Genomic DNA, 16415 nt, shown 5'->3' on the forward strand with positions numbered 1-16415 from the left:
AGCATGCATCATGCTTCTCTCCCCTCCTTGCCACCCATAGAGCACATCTTCCTGCTCCAACAGAAAGGCAGCATAGACATTTTGTGACTGGGAACAGCAAATACACAAATTGTATGAAAATATCACAGCATGTCCATAGGCTTTTTTGTTTTTAGCAACAGTGACAATAAAAACAAAAAGAAAAAGAAAAAAGAGAGAGTAGACATCTCAGATAGAAAATCTAACCAGGCTGATGAGGTTTTAACCTGAGCCCCTTTAATGCCACTTCACCAACAGATCGTTTCAGTTCAAGCCCTTGGTTTTATCCTAAACTTTGCAAAACAAAATTTAAAAAAAAACCCAGAAAAATCTTCAAGGATCAAGAGTTCATGAAGTAAGGAAATGTGATTCAATGTTGCATTTAACAGCTGCTTCCTCAGGGAATGCACAAATCATTTAAAGTGAAACGCCTACTTGGAGCTGTGATTTGAATGATTTGTTTTCTAAGGATCACAGGGTGTGTCATGATAAAATTATTATACCAACATCTGTGGGTCCTCTGATTCTCTTCCCAGCTCCTTCTCCTCTAACCACTCCATTAAGATCTGGAGCCAACAATTTTACAAATCTGTTTAAGCACTCCTTGAACTGTGTGAAAACTTTCCCTTGTAATAATCAGTATCTTCCAACTGCAAAGCATTTAATTCCTTATTTGTAATAGGGTGTGCCAGCATACTCAAAAAAACTCTGAATATATTTCATTTAGCAAATGTTTGAGATTACCCTAAACAAAAAAGCTAGAATGGAAAATAATTTAAGTGAACTTCTGAGAATATTTCCCAGAGGTGCCAGCTTCTCTGCAAAATGCCAAGCAAACTGACAACTGCTGGGCATCCAATTCTGTGCCACACTGATTTGGCTAATATGCAAGATACCAATCTGCCATACAGTGCCTAAGAGATATTTTTACATATTAAAAATATAATTCTGTTATCTCATTTTGTAGTTATTTTATGTAATAACTCACTCTGAAAGTCAAATCACGTGCAAGAGGAGAGGTGTTGAAATAGTCAAAAATGGAATCTTGAAAGTCTGGAAGTTTGAGACCTAAAACCAAAAGCAGAACAGGCTTAGCTAAAAGGCAACATCACAGGTTGTGTTAGAACTCTGTTAGAACACAGGAAATTTAATTACCTGAATCTGTTCTGTACTTTTCTTCCATTTTTTTCTTCAAACCTTCCATCTCTTCCAACAGTTCTCTATTTTTTGCTTCTGATTCCTTTAATTTACTAAAGTAAAAAAATATGATCAAAATGTAATCTGAAATGTCTCAAAGGCAGGAACGCCAGTACACGAGGTTGTTAATTTCTGGTCCTACATCTCAAGACTTTCAGAAAAAGCCTTTTTGTTTGTTTGTTATTTTTGGGGGGTTATGTCGGGGTTTTTTGAGGGGCATTGGGGTTTTTTTAAGTGATTTTTTTTAAGGATGAATTATTTTACTTTTCCCCTGAACAGACACCTCATTACTTGACTAGACAGTTAAAACTGTACTTAAGACTTCAGCTATCCCTGCAAGTATCTGCCAAACAAAATTATTCTAAGAGTACTTTTACTTATAATTCCCAAGAACATGTCTGACTCTCCAGTTAGTCAAAGAAATGGTAGTGAATTTGTTTTGAATTTGCTCTTACACCTTTTTTTTTCTCAGATGCCCAAGATTTTAACTTACTAGAGCAGTCAAGTGTTTACTTGAAGGAATTTTTACAGTTCTCATTTGACTATGTAATAAATACATATTCTATAGAATGGGATCCTTCTGACAGAGTCCAATATCCAGGCACAAGGAGCCATTTTAAGGAAGTTGCTGCTATTCTAATCAGCAGTTTAGATCAGCACATTAATCCCCAAACACAACCAAAACCCTCATTACCTTTCAAAAGATATGTTTGCATCTTTCACTTTCCGTAGCTCTTCTTGAACCAGTTGTTTGGCACGAATTTCAGCATCAAGGGCTGACTGCAATTCCAGCCTTGCTGACATGTCCAACTTCTGACTGCGGCGCACCTTCCACAGGGGATCCTGTTGCAGTAAGTCACTGAGTATTACTACAACTGGCTAAGGGTATTTCTGTTCTTCCCAAAGACATAAGTTAGCTTTCACACTGGTTCAGAGAATGCTTTTTAATCAGCTATGGACAGCACACCTGCTGCATGAAAATTAGTCAGTAGTCATTGTTCATGACACAAGAGTGAAGTAATGAGCGATTTTATTATTGGTTAAACCATTAACACAATATGGTGGAAACCAAAATGCTGGATGACTGAGCATGGAAGTCAAACAGAACCCACTGTCCAATCTAGAACTGAGTGTAAAACTTGCACAGTGATATAACAATGATTTTCAAAGAGGAGATAAATGTCAAAATGTAAAACATACTAACATAAAACATACTAAGAGTAGCAAAACTATGAGAAGACAAAAGAGGAAGAAGGAATCTTGGCTCTTGAGATGCCCAAGATACCTGGAACATTTTCCTAAGCAAGTCTTATGCTTGCTAAGTAGCATATACTATATATGCTACTATATATCTAACATATGCTACATACATACACCATATGCTATATTCCAGCACACACCATGCAATTCTTCTCTACTACCCCAAAAGCCAATATTCTGAGCTTTTCTAGACGTTTTTCAGTGTGGACTATGTTTCTGAAATTCCCTAATGAATACCTCTCTAGTCATAGATGAACCTGTAAATAATAGTAATGAAAATTGAGAAGCACTTTTTATGTTGAGAAGTAACTGCCTTAGTTATAATATAAAGAACAGACAGTGTTCTTTATTCAGGCAGAAGCTAAGATAAAAATGCAAACTGCATTTGATCCAATCTTTCTTCCTGTTAAACCTCTATATTATAATATAGTCTCCTGATGATGCAAACAAATGTCAGCTCACAGAAATAAAACTTTCTCTTATTCTCTCATATTCATAGGTTTGGAAGGGGTGAGTAATTTTTCATGAGCATAAACCAGCAGCAGATGGATTCTGGATGGCAGACTGGTGATTGGCATTAGTGGGGATGTGGGCTCCCATGCCAAGCTGCAAATGGCTCTTCCTTTCCTTGTGCAAGTGTTTTTCTCTTTGAAACCATACTCCTTTATGAGAGCTCTTCTATTAAATTTTGGGGAATTCATGTTACTATTGTATGGGAAAATTATGGCACAAAGGTCTTATTGTTCTGCATGTAAATAAAGCCATATTCTCTGTGTGTCCCTAGTTTCTATTGGCATAAGCCAGATAATATTTTTTCACAGAAGAAAACTTACTTTATTGTCTTGCTGTAACAGCAATTATTCAATTGTGCATAACATGGTCAGGTATATTTCTGTATTCCCTTTAATGGTTTAAGTTATTATTTCTTTTCTCCTCTGTAGTGTATAATATCTGTGATAGCAGATACAAGTATGAAACAACTGCCCCCTGTAATGACCAAATTCTGATCAGGTTACCTAGTTGGCTTTGCAAGCAGTACCTAAAAACTATAAAGCAGAGCAGAGGATTAATTATCTTTAAGCACAACAATGCAGCTTCTCAGACATGCCCAGAACATCCTGAATGTTTCTTATTTCCTTACCAGTGTTCGTGACCCCAGACTGGAACTTCTCAGCGATTCCAGTTCTTCTGTCATCTTGGAAGCTAATGCTTGGAGATAGCCACGAGCATCCTTCTCATCACTTACCCTGTTGTGCAATTACAAAAACCCATAACTTAGCAGTTTCATGGCTCACAGCACCAAATACTGTACCACCAAATTATCAGAGTGTCTGTGCTGGGTTTAGGGACATAACAGGAACAAACAGAGCAGGGAAAACTCTCCCAGCGACAGAAAACTGATCGCATCCCAGATTGCCTGCCTTAAATTTTTCTTTTATCTGATTTTCTTGATTGTGGCAGTTGCTAGGGAAACTGAAACCTCCCTTTTTCCATTAGCAAGAGTTCTGCAGAGATTAGCTGTTATTTGAAAATTATCTGCATATTACTTTCTCAATTTTTGTAAGGGCTACCTTCCAGTCCTTTTTGTTTTGCAAGCTGAAATTCTTGCACACAGCTTGCTAGAACAGTGAATTATATAGATGAGAAGAGTGGAAGTACTAAGTGCTCTAGTACAGCTAGTGAGGTTCTATATGTTAATGCTGACCTTTTAAATCTTGACCACTTTCCTGAATGAATTTATCAAAATATTCCAAAGAGGATGATTTAACAATCACTTTAGAGACTGAAGAAAGTTGACACCCTGACTCTTTCTACTTGTTTCAGTGGCATCTGGCAATTTTAACAAAATCAGCACTCAAAAGTACCATGCTTTTGCTGGTCTCAGACACAAACAAGGCCTAGCTATATGTTAAAAAAAAAACCAAACCAAAACCAAGCAGTATTTCAGAAGTTCAAAGTGGCCATATCTGGATCTCTAATCAGCACATACCATTGAATGATTTCTGCAATCTGAGCTTCCCAGTGAGCAACAGACTCCTTCTTTGCTGCTAGATCTTGGAGCTCATCTTCCAGCTGTCTGTTCTGTGCTGTTAGCTTGTCCACGAAGGAGCAGAGCTGAAACAAGAAGTTAGTTTCACCTGTGACTTAGGTCAGTTTCAAACTTTTTATATATGTGTATGCTTACACACCTTTAGAACCTGATCAAACAAGACCATCCTGGGCTATCTAGATGGGCTTCCTTTTTGTGAAACTATTAGTTCTCATAAAATAATTTAAAACAAGTGAAAACAACAAATCAAGTGTAGAGGTTGGAGAGAAATAAGGTTTAACTGTAAACCTCCAGGAAGGCAGGCAGTGTGTGTCAATGATTTCCTCTCTTTGCAGCCTGCATGAAGAATCAACAAGGTGGTGTCCCCTTAATTGTGGGAATCAATCCCCCAAAGAGCAGAGTAGCAAGATGCTAAAGTTACTATGTAGCCAAATCTCTAATATTTATAAGGCAAAAATGAAGTTTTTAAAATTGAGATAGTGCCTGAATACTCACAGATTCTGTTCTGATCAGTGAATAGACTACTTCAACATCAGAGACTAATGAAGTAAGAATTATATGTTTCCTGAAATAATTACCCTCTCATTTTCTGTTGTTAATTTTTTGTTATCTTCCAAGAGCATAGATCTTTCACGTTCGTATTTCTCCTTCATTGTTCCTACTGCTTCCTCCATTTCACTGTGCCTAAAGAGAAGGGCAAGAAATAGAAACACATTGTCACATTGCTGAACCTATAGACTAGGATTTTCAAAAAGGAATAAACAGAGTTAGGGTGAAATACCAGCCTGCACAGGCACCCATGCAACAAAAAGAAATCCACAGTGAGGGGAGCATGCCCAAAAGCTTACCTCTCTCGCTTTGTTTTTTCTAATTTATCTTTTAAGATCATGATCTCTTTCTGGAGTGCAAGCTGATGGCTCTCTGAATCATGTACTTCCTTTTTCACATTTTTCACTTCCAAAACATGTGACGCTTCTCGTCGGACCAACTCCTCTTCATAAAACAAGATTTTCTTTTCCAGCTCAGACTTAACTTTGGAAAGCTCCTGCTGATGTTCCAGCGTGGCACCAGCTGCCCGGCCTCCCTGCTTCAACTGCAAAACAAGAGGAAAAGCCATCAGGGAGAAGCTATGATCTTTTTATTTTGAGTATATTCTTAAAAGTCAGAATTGGCCAGTTGGTGGCACTTTGGAAAAATTTTTATTTGGGCATGGAGTGATTTAAAAGGTGCCTGTCCCCAAGCATTGCAAATGACTGCTCTGCTTACATGACCCAAATAAGGGGTTGAAATGGCTTGCAGAGGTAACAAATTTGGATCACATTGGTTTACTAGCTGCTTAGAAATTATATAAACTGAGCATTTTCAAGACATCAGTACCCAGCAATTAAAGGCTTTCAAGCAAAAAAGGCAAATAAATCTGGATGGGTTAGGTCAGATTTCCAGTAGTGCTGCAGTTTTTAAGTCTCCCACTGGTATCAACAGTTCAGTAAGCCAAACTATTGCAGCTTCTAGGCCATGAATAAATACTTGTCAAAAACCATGTAACCTTTAGAGCTTCCAGTTCATTTTCCAGTTGTTTGGAGAAAACCTCACTGTGCTCACGGAGCTTGCGTTCTTTTGATGCTTCTGCTACGACTTCTTCCAGTTGGGCTTCCAGCTGTGAAGAGTCATTTTAGGTCATTTCAACACAAGATAACACTATCTGGATCATTAATTTCCTTTCCTCCATACGGCCTAGCAGAAAGTTTTACTTATTTCTATTTTAAGTTGCACCACTATAACAACCATCTCAGAATGTCATGAGAATTGTTTTGCCTTCAGTGATTCAGGCATCCATCTGTCACATGTAGAGAACTATTATTTTATGACTCTTTGTACTGATGTGAACTACATCAAGCCCATTCAGGGATAACTGCACAGCTTCTATTACAGAAAAGAGAAGGAAATGGCACTAGGAAGACACTGCAGCTGAAAAAGAGAAAAGTCTCCCACATTTACAGGTCAGATCCATGGCTCAGTATCTAAGTAAGGCAGCTTAAAAATATCAACCTTTAAACCAAATTACTGCAAAACACTTTAAATATGAACACTGAATATTTTTACTTTGCAATTATGGAACAAAGTAAGCGTGATCATTCATTTATTGACTTCAGAAAGCTTATCAGAAAGACAATTTAGATTTAGTGGCAACTAAGGCAACTGTTGGAATTCAAGCAATAGCAGTACAGTTTCATACCCTGACAGGAACAGTAAGATTTGTTTTTCTATGTTCAAATTGAACTAGCAAAGCTGTTTTTAAAAGGACTGTACTTAGAACTGTGGGACAAGATAATTAACTTCTAGACTGTGCTCTGAACAGAAGATTGATACAACTGTTATGAAAGGGAGAACAGAGGAATTTTTAAGAACAAATACAGGAGATTTTTAAAGCTCTGCATGAAAGTATTTAACTGCATTAGCAACAACACTTGAATGCCTGCTGCACTCTGCTCTAGAGATGAGATGCCACACCAATTCATCAATTCCTAGTTGACTATCATACCTTGTTTGTGGAGAAAAGCCTTAGAAACTTCATTATCCACGACATTTTCATAGACTACCCTTCAATTTGCTACAAGTTTTCTAGCTTATAGAGCTATTGAATTTCTCTTCTCTTTCACCCAGAGCATGCAGAAAACATTATGATTTTTCAGTGATTAAAACACTCCAGATTAACCACAGAAATTTTTTCTTATGTTCTCTTCTGGCTATTCACTTCATCTCATGAAAAACTATAAACTGTCTAGAATACTAATTGGAAAGTAGCTTGCTTAAAGATATTACTCTTACAATGACTTAATTACAGAGGAAGGAAAATCATGTATTTAGTTTTGTATCACTATTCCTCATTTCAGCTGAAGATAAACATTGTGCTAAGTGAAGTCAGAATACTCCAACCTCAGAGCATATGAAGACATTCACTGAGCTTTACAGGTTTCAAGCTGACTATGAGTCAAGACTCTACAAGAATCCAAACACCAGAACTAATACACTGGGCATACAGCAAGAATACTTTCCTCAAGATTCAAATCAGTCTGAGCGCAAATAAAAACCCCATGAAAACCTCCAGAAGATGCTCCCAATTTTTCCATACAATCACACAGCAGGTACAGGGTAAGCAGCAGCTGTAACACATGAGTGCTAGCTACTTTATTACTATTTTATCAAGCTACCTCTTTTCTCATCTTCTCAGACTTTCGGACGTCCTGGCGCAGAGCGTCGATTCTCTGCATGCTCACTTCCAGCTCCTCCTCCTTGTCGCGGAGCTGCCGGGACAGCTTCTGCTTCTGGGAGCGCAGGTCCCCCATCCTCTCACTGAGCTCAGAGAACTCCTGCACAGCCAGCTTCCTTTGCTGGTGGGCATCCCTCAGCTCTTTGGACTGCATCTTTAATCTCTCGGAGGCTTCTACAAGTTGCTGGTTTAAAAAAAAAAAAAAAAAGAGTTATTTGAACTCCATTTAATTCTTTCCAAGAAGAAAGAAACTGGACCTAAATAAGCTTGTTTTGACCACCTCATAAAACTACTAAAGATTTCTAATTCTTAATTTACACAATTACACAATTGTTTAGCTAGGCAACTGCAGTGACATACAAAGGCAGTCATTACTCTGCTTGTAGTGTGGCAGCTCCAAAGCTACCTTTGGTATCCCAGAAGTCTTTCTTATAAATGTCACTACAAAAGGTCACCTCACTTCCAAATAATTTGATTTTACATTACCACTATGTACTTGCACATTTGTAACCTTGTTTAAAGGAATGCTTCAGAAGACAGGAGATTCAGGAGCAACATCAAATACGTTTTACCAGCACTGAGGGGCTGCAGCTAGTGTTAGATTTTTCAGAAAACTGAGGAAGATTCCTTAACACAAGTTGTGAAACTCTTAATACCTTAATTGAAAGTATAAAAACTATTTTCTTTACAGAAAGTAGTTCACAAAAATTAACAGGATTAAAATACAAATGGAATGTTTGACATAAAATCATTTGAGAGTCGGAGGAAAAAAAAGAAAAAAAGCAGAATGACACAACAAAATAAATGTATACTGTACAAGGGAATTCTAAAAATTTCTGCCATTAGTAGGAGCATTGCAGGAAGATTAAATTCCCAAAAAGCATGTGCTTAGACTAAAAGATTCACTTTCTCTGCTACTTATACACTCTGGCAAATAATCCCTACTGGTGATTAACAGACAGAAGAGAGACTGTTAAATGCTAGTGTAGGGACAGCCCAGTAATTCTGGCCCATGGATTACTTATGGATCCATATGAATGCTCAGGAACAATATGCCTGGTAGACTTTTGCAAAACTAGTTATTCCAATATAGGTAGCTTTTTTACTATTATTGAAAATGGTAGGTAGCATATGCAAAGCCCTATTTACTTTACTACAAAATATGTTGCTGACTTAAATCTGAAATACTGCTAAATTTTAGGAAGCAAACAAAGAGATAATTTACACAGCAGCAAATAAACTCAATGATTACATAAAAGTCATCATTAACCTTGAGCAATAATTAACCTTTTGGTATAAAGAAAGAGTAAATGGGCTCTTTCAATGAGCTCTGCTAACTTCTGTGCAGAGATTGTTTTCCCCTAAATAGACAGGTGTACCCCAAATGTCACCAGCAGGCCCTGGTGTCATGTGAACTGACCTATGGTCAAAAACCCCTAATTCTGCCAGGGACACCAGCCAGGTGTCTGCTGGGGCTGTTTCCTCCCTCATCATCCCCTGAAAGATGAGGGAATAGAGGAGAATAATACTTGAGCTCCTGATCCCTTAACAAGTCATCCCAAGGCTCTGAAGTCTCTCTTGATTGCCTCAGACTTCTACTGAAACAGTTAAGAATAATTAAACAGCTTAATTAAAACCATTCTTTAGGTGTTTGTTTAATCTAGCAGAACACATTTGAAACAGTAAGCCCATCAACTTCCAAAAAATAAAAGTGTGATACTTTGGAAAGCTACTGTACGGCTCAACAGGTTCCCTAACATCTCTGCATCGTTTTAAAAAGCAGCATTTAAAACACTAAAATTGCAATCACAAAGTAACTGCTCTAGAACTACTTTACATAACCATTTTAAAAAGTATATATCTTTGGATCAGTACCTTATGAAGGTCCTCCTTTTCTTGCCTCAGTACTCTGCACTGCTTTTCCAGTCCTTTCAACTTGTGTATGGAGTCTTCATGCTCTTGTCGAAAAGCCACTGCATCTGCAAGCTGTGCTTCCAGTTTACTTATATCTGCAGATAAATACATATTAGAGGCTACTGGTCCCAAATTAACACCAATAACACAAGCCAATTACTCATGCAAATTGGCATCACTTTGCTTGGAAAGTCAACTTCTTTCCTATCCCCACCATTTTAGACCATTTAAAGTAACTTTGGGATCTTGATACCTCAAAATAATTTTATTTTTCTCAGCCCCAAAGATTGTGATCTCTAAGGGAAAAAGCCTTAGCACAAGGCTTTGTTTTGTTTTTGAGGAATGCAACTTCTAGCCCTAGAAAACCGTAAAATAAACTTGAAATGTTTCAATTCCAGTTCTAATAATGTGTTTCCTAAATAGTTTTCCTTATGCAACAAAAAGGCAACAGTCATTAGTGCATCCAGCAAGACAAGCAATGACCATTTATTTTCTAGATAAGAACTAATGAATAGTTTGGGAAAGAAATACCATCCTGCAAAGGTAACCTGAAGACCTGACTGATCATACTCCTGGCACCTTGTTCTCACTTTACTTTCAATGACAAAGAAACAAATCTGCTTTGAAATTATTGGTTTTAAGTGCAAAACACCCCACATAGCCACCTTTATATACTCCTGCTCAGTCTTACCAATTCTAAGAAAATGAGCTGCCATTCTCTATTTGGTTTTAATTACCACTTCTACTATCAAATATGTAAGAAATTTCACAGGGAATAACTGTGTCACTCAAGTTCCACTGGTATCTATGGCAGAACAGGAAAATGGACCTAAGTATTCAGGATGCCAAGCACTGCTATAATGCATGAAATAGTATTCCTTTCCTCACTTCAGAACAAACTTCCTCCCACCCTATATGAACCAATGCCACTTTTTTTTAAGTAAGAACATACTGTTAGAATTTATATTTAACAGGACATCACTGGTAGAAGAACTAGATGAACCTGAACCCTTTGCAAAAGCAGAGCATTAATCTAACTACTGTGACAAACCTCATTTCAGAATACACAAAAATAGCTTTTTTTGGGAAGACAATCTGTGTAGGAGAACAGAGTTGATTTTTGCAGCGCATACACCTACAAAAAGGGTATATTGTCAAATGAAATCAGGAAAGGATATTCTAAAAAAATCAGCATCAGCAACTTAGCATCTGAACACACACTATACAGGCCTTTATAAAACTCTCAGCCAAGTCATTAGGATTCAAAACTACCATTTTGTTTATCACTGATTCCTACTTAAAAATTAGGTGCTAACAGGAGGTTTGCATGGATAAACTAATAGCATTGTCAAGCAACAGATTTTCAGTGATATGGGTGAGTCAGTCTTCCCTCAGGACAGATGCCAGTATTTGTTTTTCTGCAATGCTCAGTGCTTCCTAATTAATGCATCACCAAACACAGAAACACAAAGGGAGCAGAAGCTCAGAAATATCTAAATGTGAACTACTATTACACATCCCCCATCTACTCCTTTATGTTACTAAAGAGCAACCAGACTTCTATCTCCTGTCTCTTACACCTGTCTCCAAGTAAAACCTCTCCAACACAATAATCCTCCCCAAATGGAGGAGTAAGAGAAAAGGATCTCCTGAAATTTTTAGGGAAATGGATATCACACAAAATGTTTAATTAAATCCATCCACACAATTCATCACACTCTGCACTTCCCATGCTAGTATGTGTTATCAAGCCAAGTAAGTGGAAGAACTACTTAAGCACTCATCTGGAAAAAACTGAATTTTTTTTCCAGCCTCTTATTATTGAACAAGGCTTTAAAACACCCTTTGTTTTTTAAACAGCTGAAGAGAATTAATTCTACTTATTGCAAAATAAATTGCATTACTATAATTACCATGCCAGAGGCTTACCTGTTAATTTGTTCTTCAACCGTTCAATTTCTTCATTTAATTTTTTAATCTCCTTATCACGGCTTGTATTGGCTGTAACACACACTGGACCTTGGAGGTTCTGCACTGTCTGTGCAGATTCTTAAAATCCAAAAAGAAAGGAAAAGATTTTCAATAGAATATATTCCAATGAACAGAACTAAGAGTCCAAACAAAAATAAACACTAACCTTGCAGTTGTCTGTTCAAGTCTTGCTTTTCTTGCTCTAATTTCCGTATTTTCTTTTCATAGACTTCTATTTGTGAAGTGTTCTTTAAGTCTCGCTGTACCTCCGTGTCTTTGGTTACAGTGTCAGACTGCAGCACACTCTTTAAAGTGCCTCTATCAGATAAAGAGCTGAAAAGAAATACATAAGTTAGGACATTTTAATAAATACTCACAGCAGTCTATAGCTGGGACATGCTGGGATTCCACCAAATATGCACCTTAAATTTACAAGTACAATTAGTGCAGTAATTGTTACTGTAGAGACAATTCTCAGGGTAAAGTTATTACTCCCTAGCTACTGTGCATGCTGCTGTAGAATTAAGATACCTGCATGCAGAACTTCAATGATGCAGATATACCTTGACTTCACAAACTGCTTAAATGACTGAAAATGTTAACTCTCCCACACCAAAGGTTACAGGTACCTGGCAGAAATGGAAGCAGGTAAGTGTACCTGCACTGAGACAGTTGAGGGACAACCCCAAACGTTTAGTTTAAAGCATGGCAAAGATGGATTTAAGTTAATGTTTCACATGATCTCACTGTGAAAAGAATGACAGACATGTTTTGGGTTCATGGGGTAACAAATCCCAGCAAAGAGAAATAATGGAATAACAAACAGGTCAGAATACCCTAAGATCAGAGACAAGCATATTTTTGAGAGATCTCTGAAGTCAGATGGAGGCCATTTCAAAGATATGAAAAAGTGGCAAATTGAGCCACTTTGTCCATGCTCAGAACCCTCTGTGTTAACTTGGTCTACCAGCATGACAGTGGAGCAATGAGATAATCCTGAACAGTTCCTGGCAGATGTCCAGTGTGGACAAGACTTGCTCTCTGCCTCTCAATGAAGGAACTGCAATTGACACATCTAATCCCTTAACTTTCTTTCATTTCAAATACATAAAATATTAAATACAAAAGCACCTAATCTTGGCAAACAGGATCAAAATATGTTCAGACATTTGAAAGAAAAACAAACAAGGAATAAATGTTGGGCCACATGTATACCTATGTACATCAACCTTTCTATATATTTATAAAAATGAGAATTCCCAGGCATCAGCTGCCTTTGGGAAACAAGTTCATTTATAAAACATATTCTCTGCTTACCTGTCCGTTGTGTATGTAAACCCAACGAATGGCAAATGCAGCCCAGAAAAGCCTGTATGAGAACTTGGTGGCACCACTTCCTGCATGAAAACAATGTGCATGAAAACCCAAGAGAGAACACATACAGAGTGAAAGGCATTTCATTGAGCCTCAACAGCTAAAAGAGAGACAGCTAATGGAAAGATTTTTCTTAATACACCAACTGACAATTGGCAGTCATGCTCCAGTGCCCCTGGACAAGCTTTATTTCAGATTAGGTCGCCTAATAGAACGACTTGAATTTCGGAGCCTCTTGAACTGGCACTTGAAAGGGCAGCATTTCAACAAGTTCAAAGCACAATGCAGCCAGTAAAAGAAAACCCAAAATTTCAAGTTCCTAATTAAAAGTGATCTGGCACCAAAATGCATGCTGTTAGTCTTAGTGTTTTAGTTACTGTCAGATGTGCAATCAAAAAACGTGCCAAAAGCTCCCGATTTCTTGAAATACAAACCGGTGAAAAAATTACCACAAAAGCTCTCTACTCCTCCTGAACCATTTGTAAACTACAAGAAACAGAAATGGAGGAGTTCAACACCAATGTTCCCTACTCCAAGAACCAGCTTCCTGCTTCTTAAATCAGTGGAGAAGTAGCAGGATGAGTCCTCTCACGTGGGCAGCTGTGCTTGCAAGCTACACAGAGAATATATGTGTATTTGTAAAGACAGATTTTGTTTTTCACCTTTGAAAAAGCATAAATCCAAATACTACCTCCCTGCTAAGGTAAACTGAAAGGGCAACTAAGAGGCTTTTTTCCCTACCTAAACATGTTTTAACTTTGACCATGTAAAGTAACACAGTCTGGCAAATGCTACCACTTAAAAAAGCAGCTTATGATTTCTGATAACATAAAATGCCAAGAGATGAAAAACTTGAATTTTTCACATTTGGAGTGACTTATTTTTCATCCCTTTCTTTATTTTGAAATAAGTTCTCACTACTACCTTACAGTGCAGCAAGAATGCATACTTCCATTAGTAATATGTAAAAACAAAGACTCACTGGATTTCTTAGTACATCATCATCTACATCAAAGTTTGAGGTGTCAGAAGGACTGCTGACTTCTGGAATGTAAGGTGCTTCTAGGTTTCGGATGTTGTCCCAATTAAGTCCTTCAAAAAATGCATGAGATTTAAAATCCTCTATTCCATTTTGTCCCAGCCTACGCTCTCTGCTGCAGATAAGTCTCTGAATAAGATCTTTTGCTTCTTCAGATACATCTGTAACATGGGATGGAAACTGAAATCGTTCCTAGAAAACAAAACAAAAAGAGAAATTTTTAGAGAAGGAATTAATTCCAAAACTTATAACTGTAGTTTCAAAAAAACCATTGAACTACACCAATAAAACTGGAAATGAATAGTCAAATATTGTTCTAGTCACAGTGAGCAATGACAGAGTACAATTCAATATATTCAATGACAGATTTTTTTGTCTTAAATTGGATTTCAAATACAAGAAATCATTTTTCAATTTCTTTAAAACAGATCTGTTTGATCTGTGATTACAATAACTCTGTTAGGAAAAGAAAACTTTTTTTTAAGACACATCAGGATTTTTACACACTACAACATATTAAAGATCATACAATAAAGACAGACTGGTATTCTTAGTCAGAAGTCTACTGACCTCCTGCAGATTAAATTAATTTCAACCCTTAAAGCCCCATGACATTAGCTAGTTCTTTATGTTGTCATATTTAATAATTTATTTTTCAAATATTTAGGTTAAATACCTGTATTTCTTACCGAAATATAATCTACATTTAGAAAATATTTCTATTCATAAACAAGCATAAGATCTAAAGATTGTAATTACCACTTACAACTGAAATTACTCTAGACTGAAGAAACTGGAGTAGATTTTAATTTTGATTTGTGATGACTGCTTAGATTTTCCAACAAGAAAATCAACATTTAGAGAAAAATTTCAATTTGTCAAAATTAAATTTCTGCAGTTCAGAAAAGCAAGCTTCCTAAAACCTGAACCAACAAACCTACATATTAATCTAAAACACTGTGAAAAAGCAAACTACCATCACCTCAATATCCTTAAGTAATAAGTTTCTCTGAAAACATAAACTCAGAACACAAGAGATTTAAGACAGCTCTTACTTCATGATTCATAATCTTCCCATAGGTTTCCACCAGTGACTCTGCATAGAAGGGTGTTTCACCATAGAGCATTTCATACATGCAGACACCCAGTGACCACCAGTCACACTCAGGCCCATATTTCCCCATTCCATCTTCCATTGCTTGCAGTATCTCAGGAGAGATGTAGTCAGGAGTACCCACTGCTACTGATGACTGTACCTTAAAAATAAGGCAAACATAATTCTCATAAGTTTCCAGTTTCTCTCAGCAACTGTTTTACTCAAACACTAGTATTTCTGACAGAGACACCACAACATGGTTCTGGAGAAGGAAGAGATTCATAAATTCATAGCAACATAACAAAGGAAATATTAAGAAAGTAACAAAGACTGCAAAGATTAAGTTCCATTCTACTGCTACATAAAATCAGTTGATATGTTTTATTCTGAACACAGCAGAAACCCAAAATAATCACAGTGAAATAATACTGAGAAAGCAGAAAGACAAAATATATTTTTCCTTTGTGTTGGTTTATATTTTCAAACTGCAATTTGCTGCCCAGAACTTGAAATGAAAAATGAGTAAGTAGGGAGATCAGGTCCTACCCCTGAATTTTACAGTTTCATTTGGAGATCATAGAACAAATTTTCTGGGTAAGTTTTACTATGTCAGAAATCACTCAAATGTTTATTGCCTAATGTGCAACTGGATGTGCTACAGGAATAAGGTGGAGAAATTACTCAGTGCACAAGTAGTAGGGAAGCCCTGACCATCAGGGCAGACTAATCTCCAGGAATATGTTCTCAATTCTAATGGCTCTTTCATTTACATTTTTTATGGTAAAGCTTTGACAGACATTTTATGACTAAAGAACCTCAACAAGATGTGAGCTTGTGCCAAAACCAGTGAACGATGCCATACTTTGGCAGGACTGGCACCCCTGGAAATGCCCTAAATGAGGCAAAACAAACAAAACCTGTCACAAGCAATTCAGCTTTTTGAGGTAAATCCAATCTGCTGCACAAGATGGCCAATTACCATCATGTTGCTGTTCCATTTGTCAAAGGCATACAAAACAAACTGCTTATTAATTGTAGAATCAAGACAATCATTTAGGTTGGAAAAGACCTTCAAGATCATTAGGTCCAGCTGTTAACTGAGCACTGACAAGTCCACGTAAATTGTGTGCCCAAGTACCACATCCACATCTTTTTGACACCTACAGGGATGGTGACTCACCCTACCCCCTTGGACTCAAATGGTCATTAGAAGAAAAAGTGAAAA

General features: G+C 37.1%; 1 protein-coding gene across 6 annotated transcripts in view; it reads right to left on the reverse strand.

Moving 5' to 3' along the window:
- CDC42BPB (CDC42 binding protein kinase beta) overlaps positions 1–16415 on the reverse strand; it is an 89920-nt gene that overhangs the window by 22245 nt on the left and 51260 nt on the right. For all 6 annotated transcript variants that reach the window (XM_054286962.1, XM_054286961.1, XM_054286959.1 and 3 more), the window contains exons 7-21: positions 15150–15350; positions 14038–14286; positions 12999–13078; positions 11848–12014; positions 11640–11759; positions 9672–9805; positions 7738–7980; positions 6072–6182; positions 5374–5618; positions 5104–5209; positions 4466–4590; positions 3617–3722; positions 1910–2058; positions 1174–1268; positions 1007–1086 (exon numbers count right to left, since the gene is read on the reverse strand). In XM_054286962.1, the coding sequence (XP_054142937.1) occupies positions 1007–1086; positions 1174–1268; positions 1910–2058; positions 3617–3722; positions 4466–4590; positions 5104–5209; positions 5374–5618; positions 6072–6182; positions 7738–7980; positions 9672–9805; positions 11640–11759; positions 11848–12014; positions 12999–13078; positions 14038–14286; positions 15150–15350 (2211 nt within the window). The remainder of the gene's footprint in view (positions 1–1006; positions 1087–1173; positions 1269–1909; positions 2059–3616; positions 3723–4465; positions 4591–5103; positions 5210–5373; positions 5619–6071; positions 6183–7737; positions 7981–9671; positions 9806–11639; positions 11760–11847; positions 12015–12998; positions 13079–14037; positions 14287–15149; positions 15351–16415) is intronic.

This window comes from Melozone crissalis, unplaced genomic scaffold (assembly GCF_028551555.1).
Source record: "Melozone crissalis strain CALT ecotype California unplaced genomic scaffold, PUWL_Pcris_2 ptg000056l_1, whole genome shotgun sequence".
NCBI classification, from domain to species: domain Eukaryota; kingdom Metazoa; phylum Chordata; class Aves; order Passeriformes; family Passerellidae; genus Melozone; species Melozone crissalis.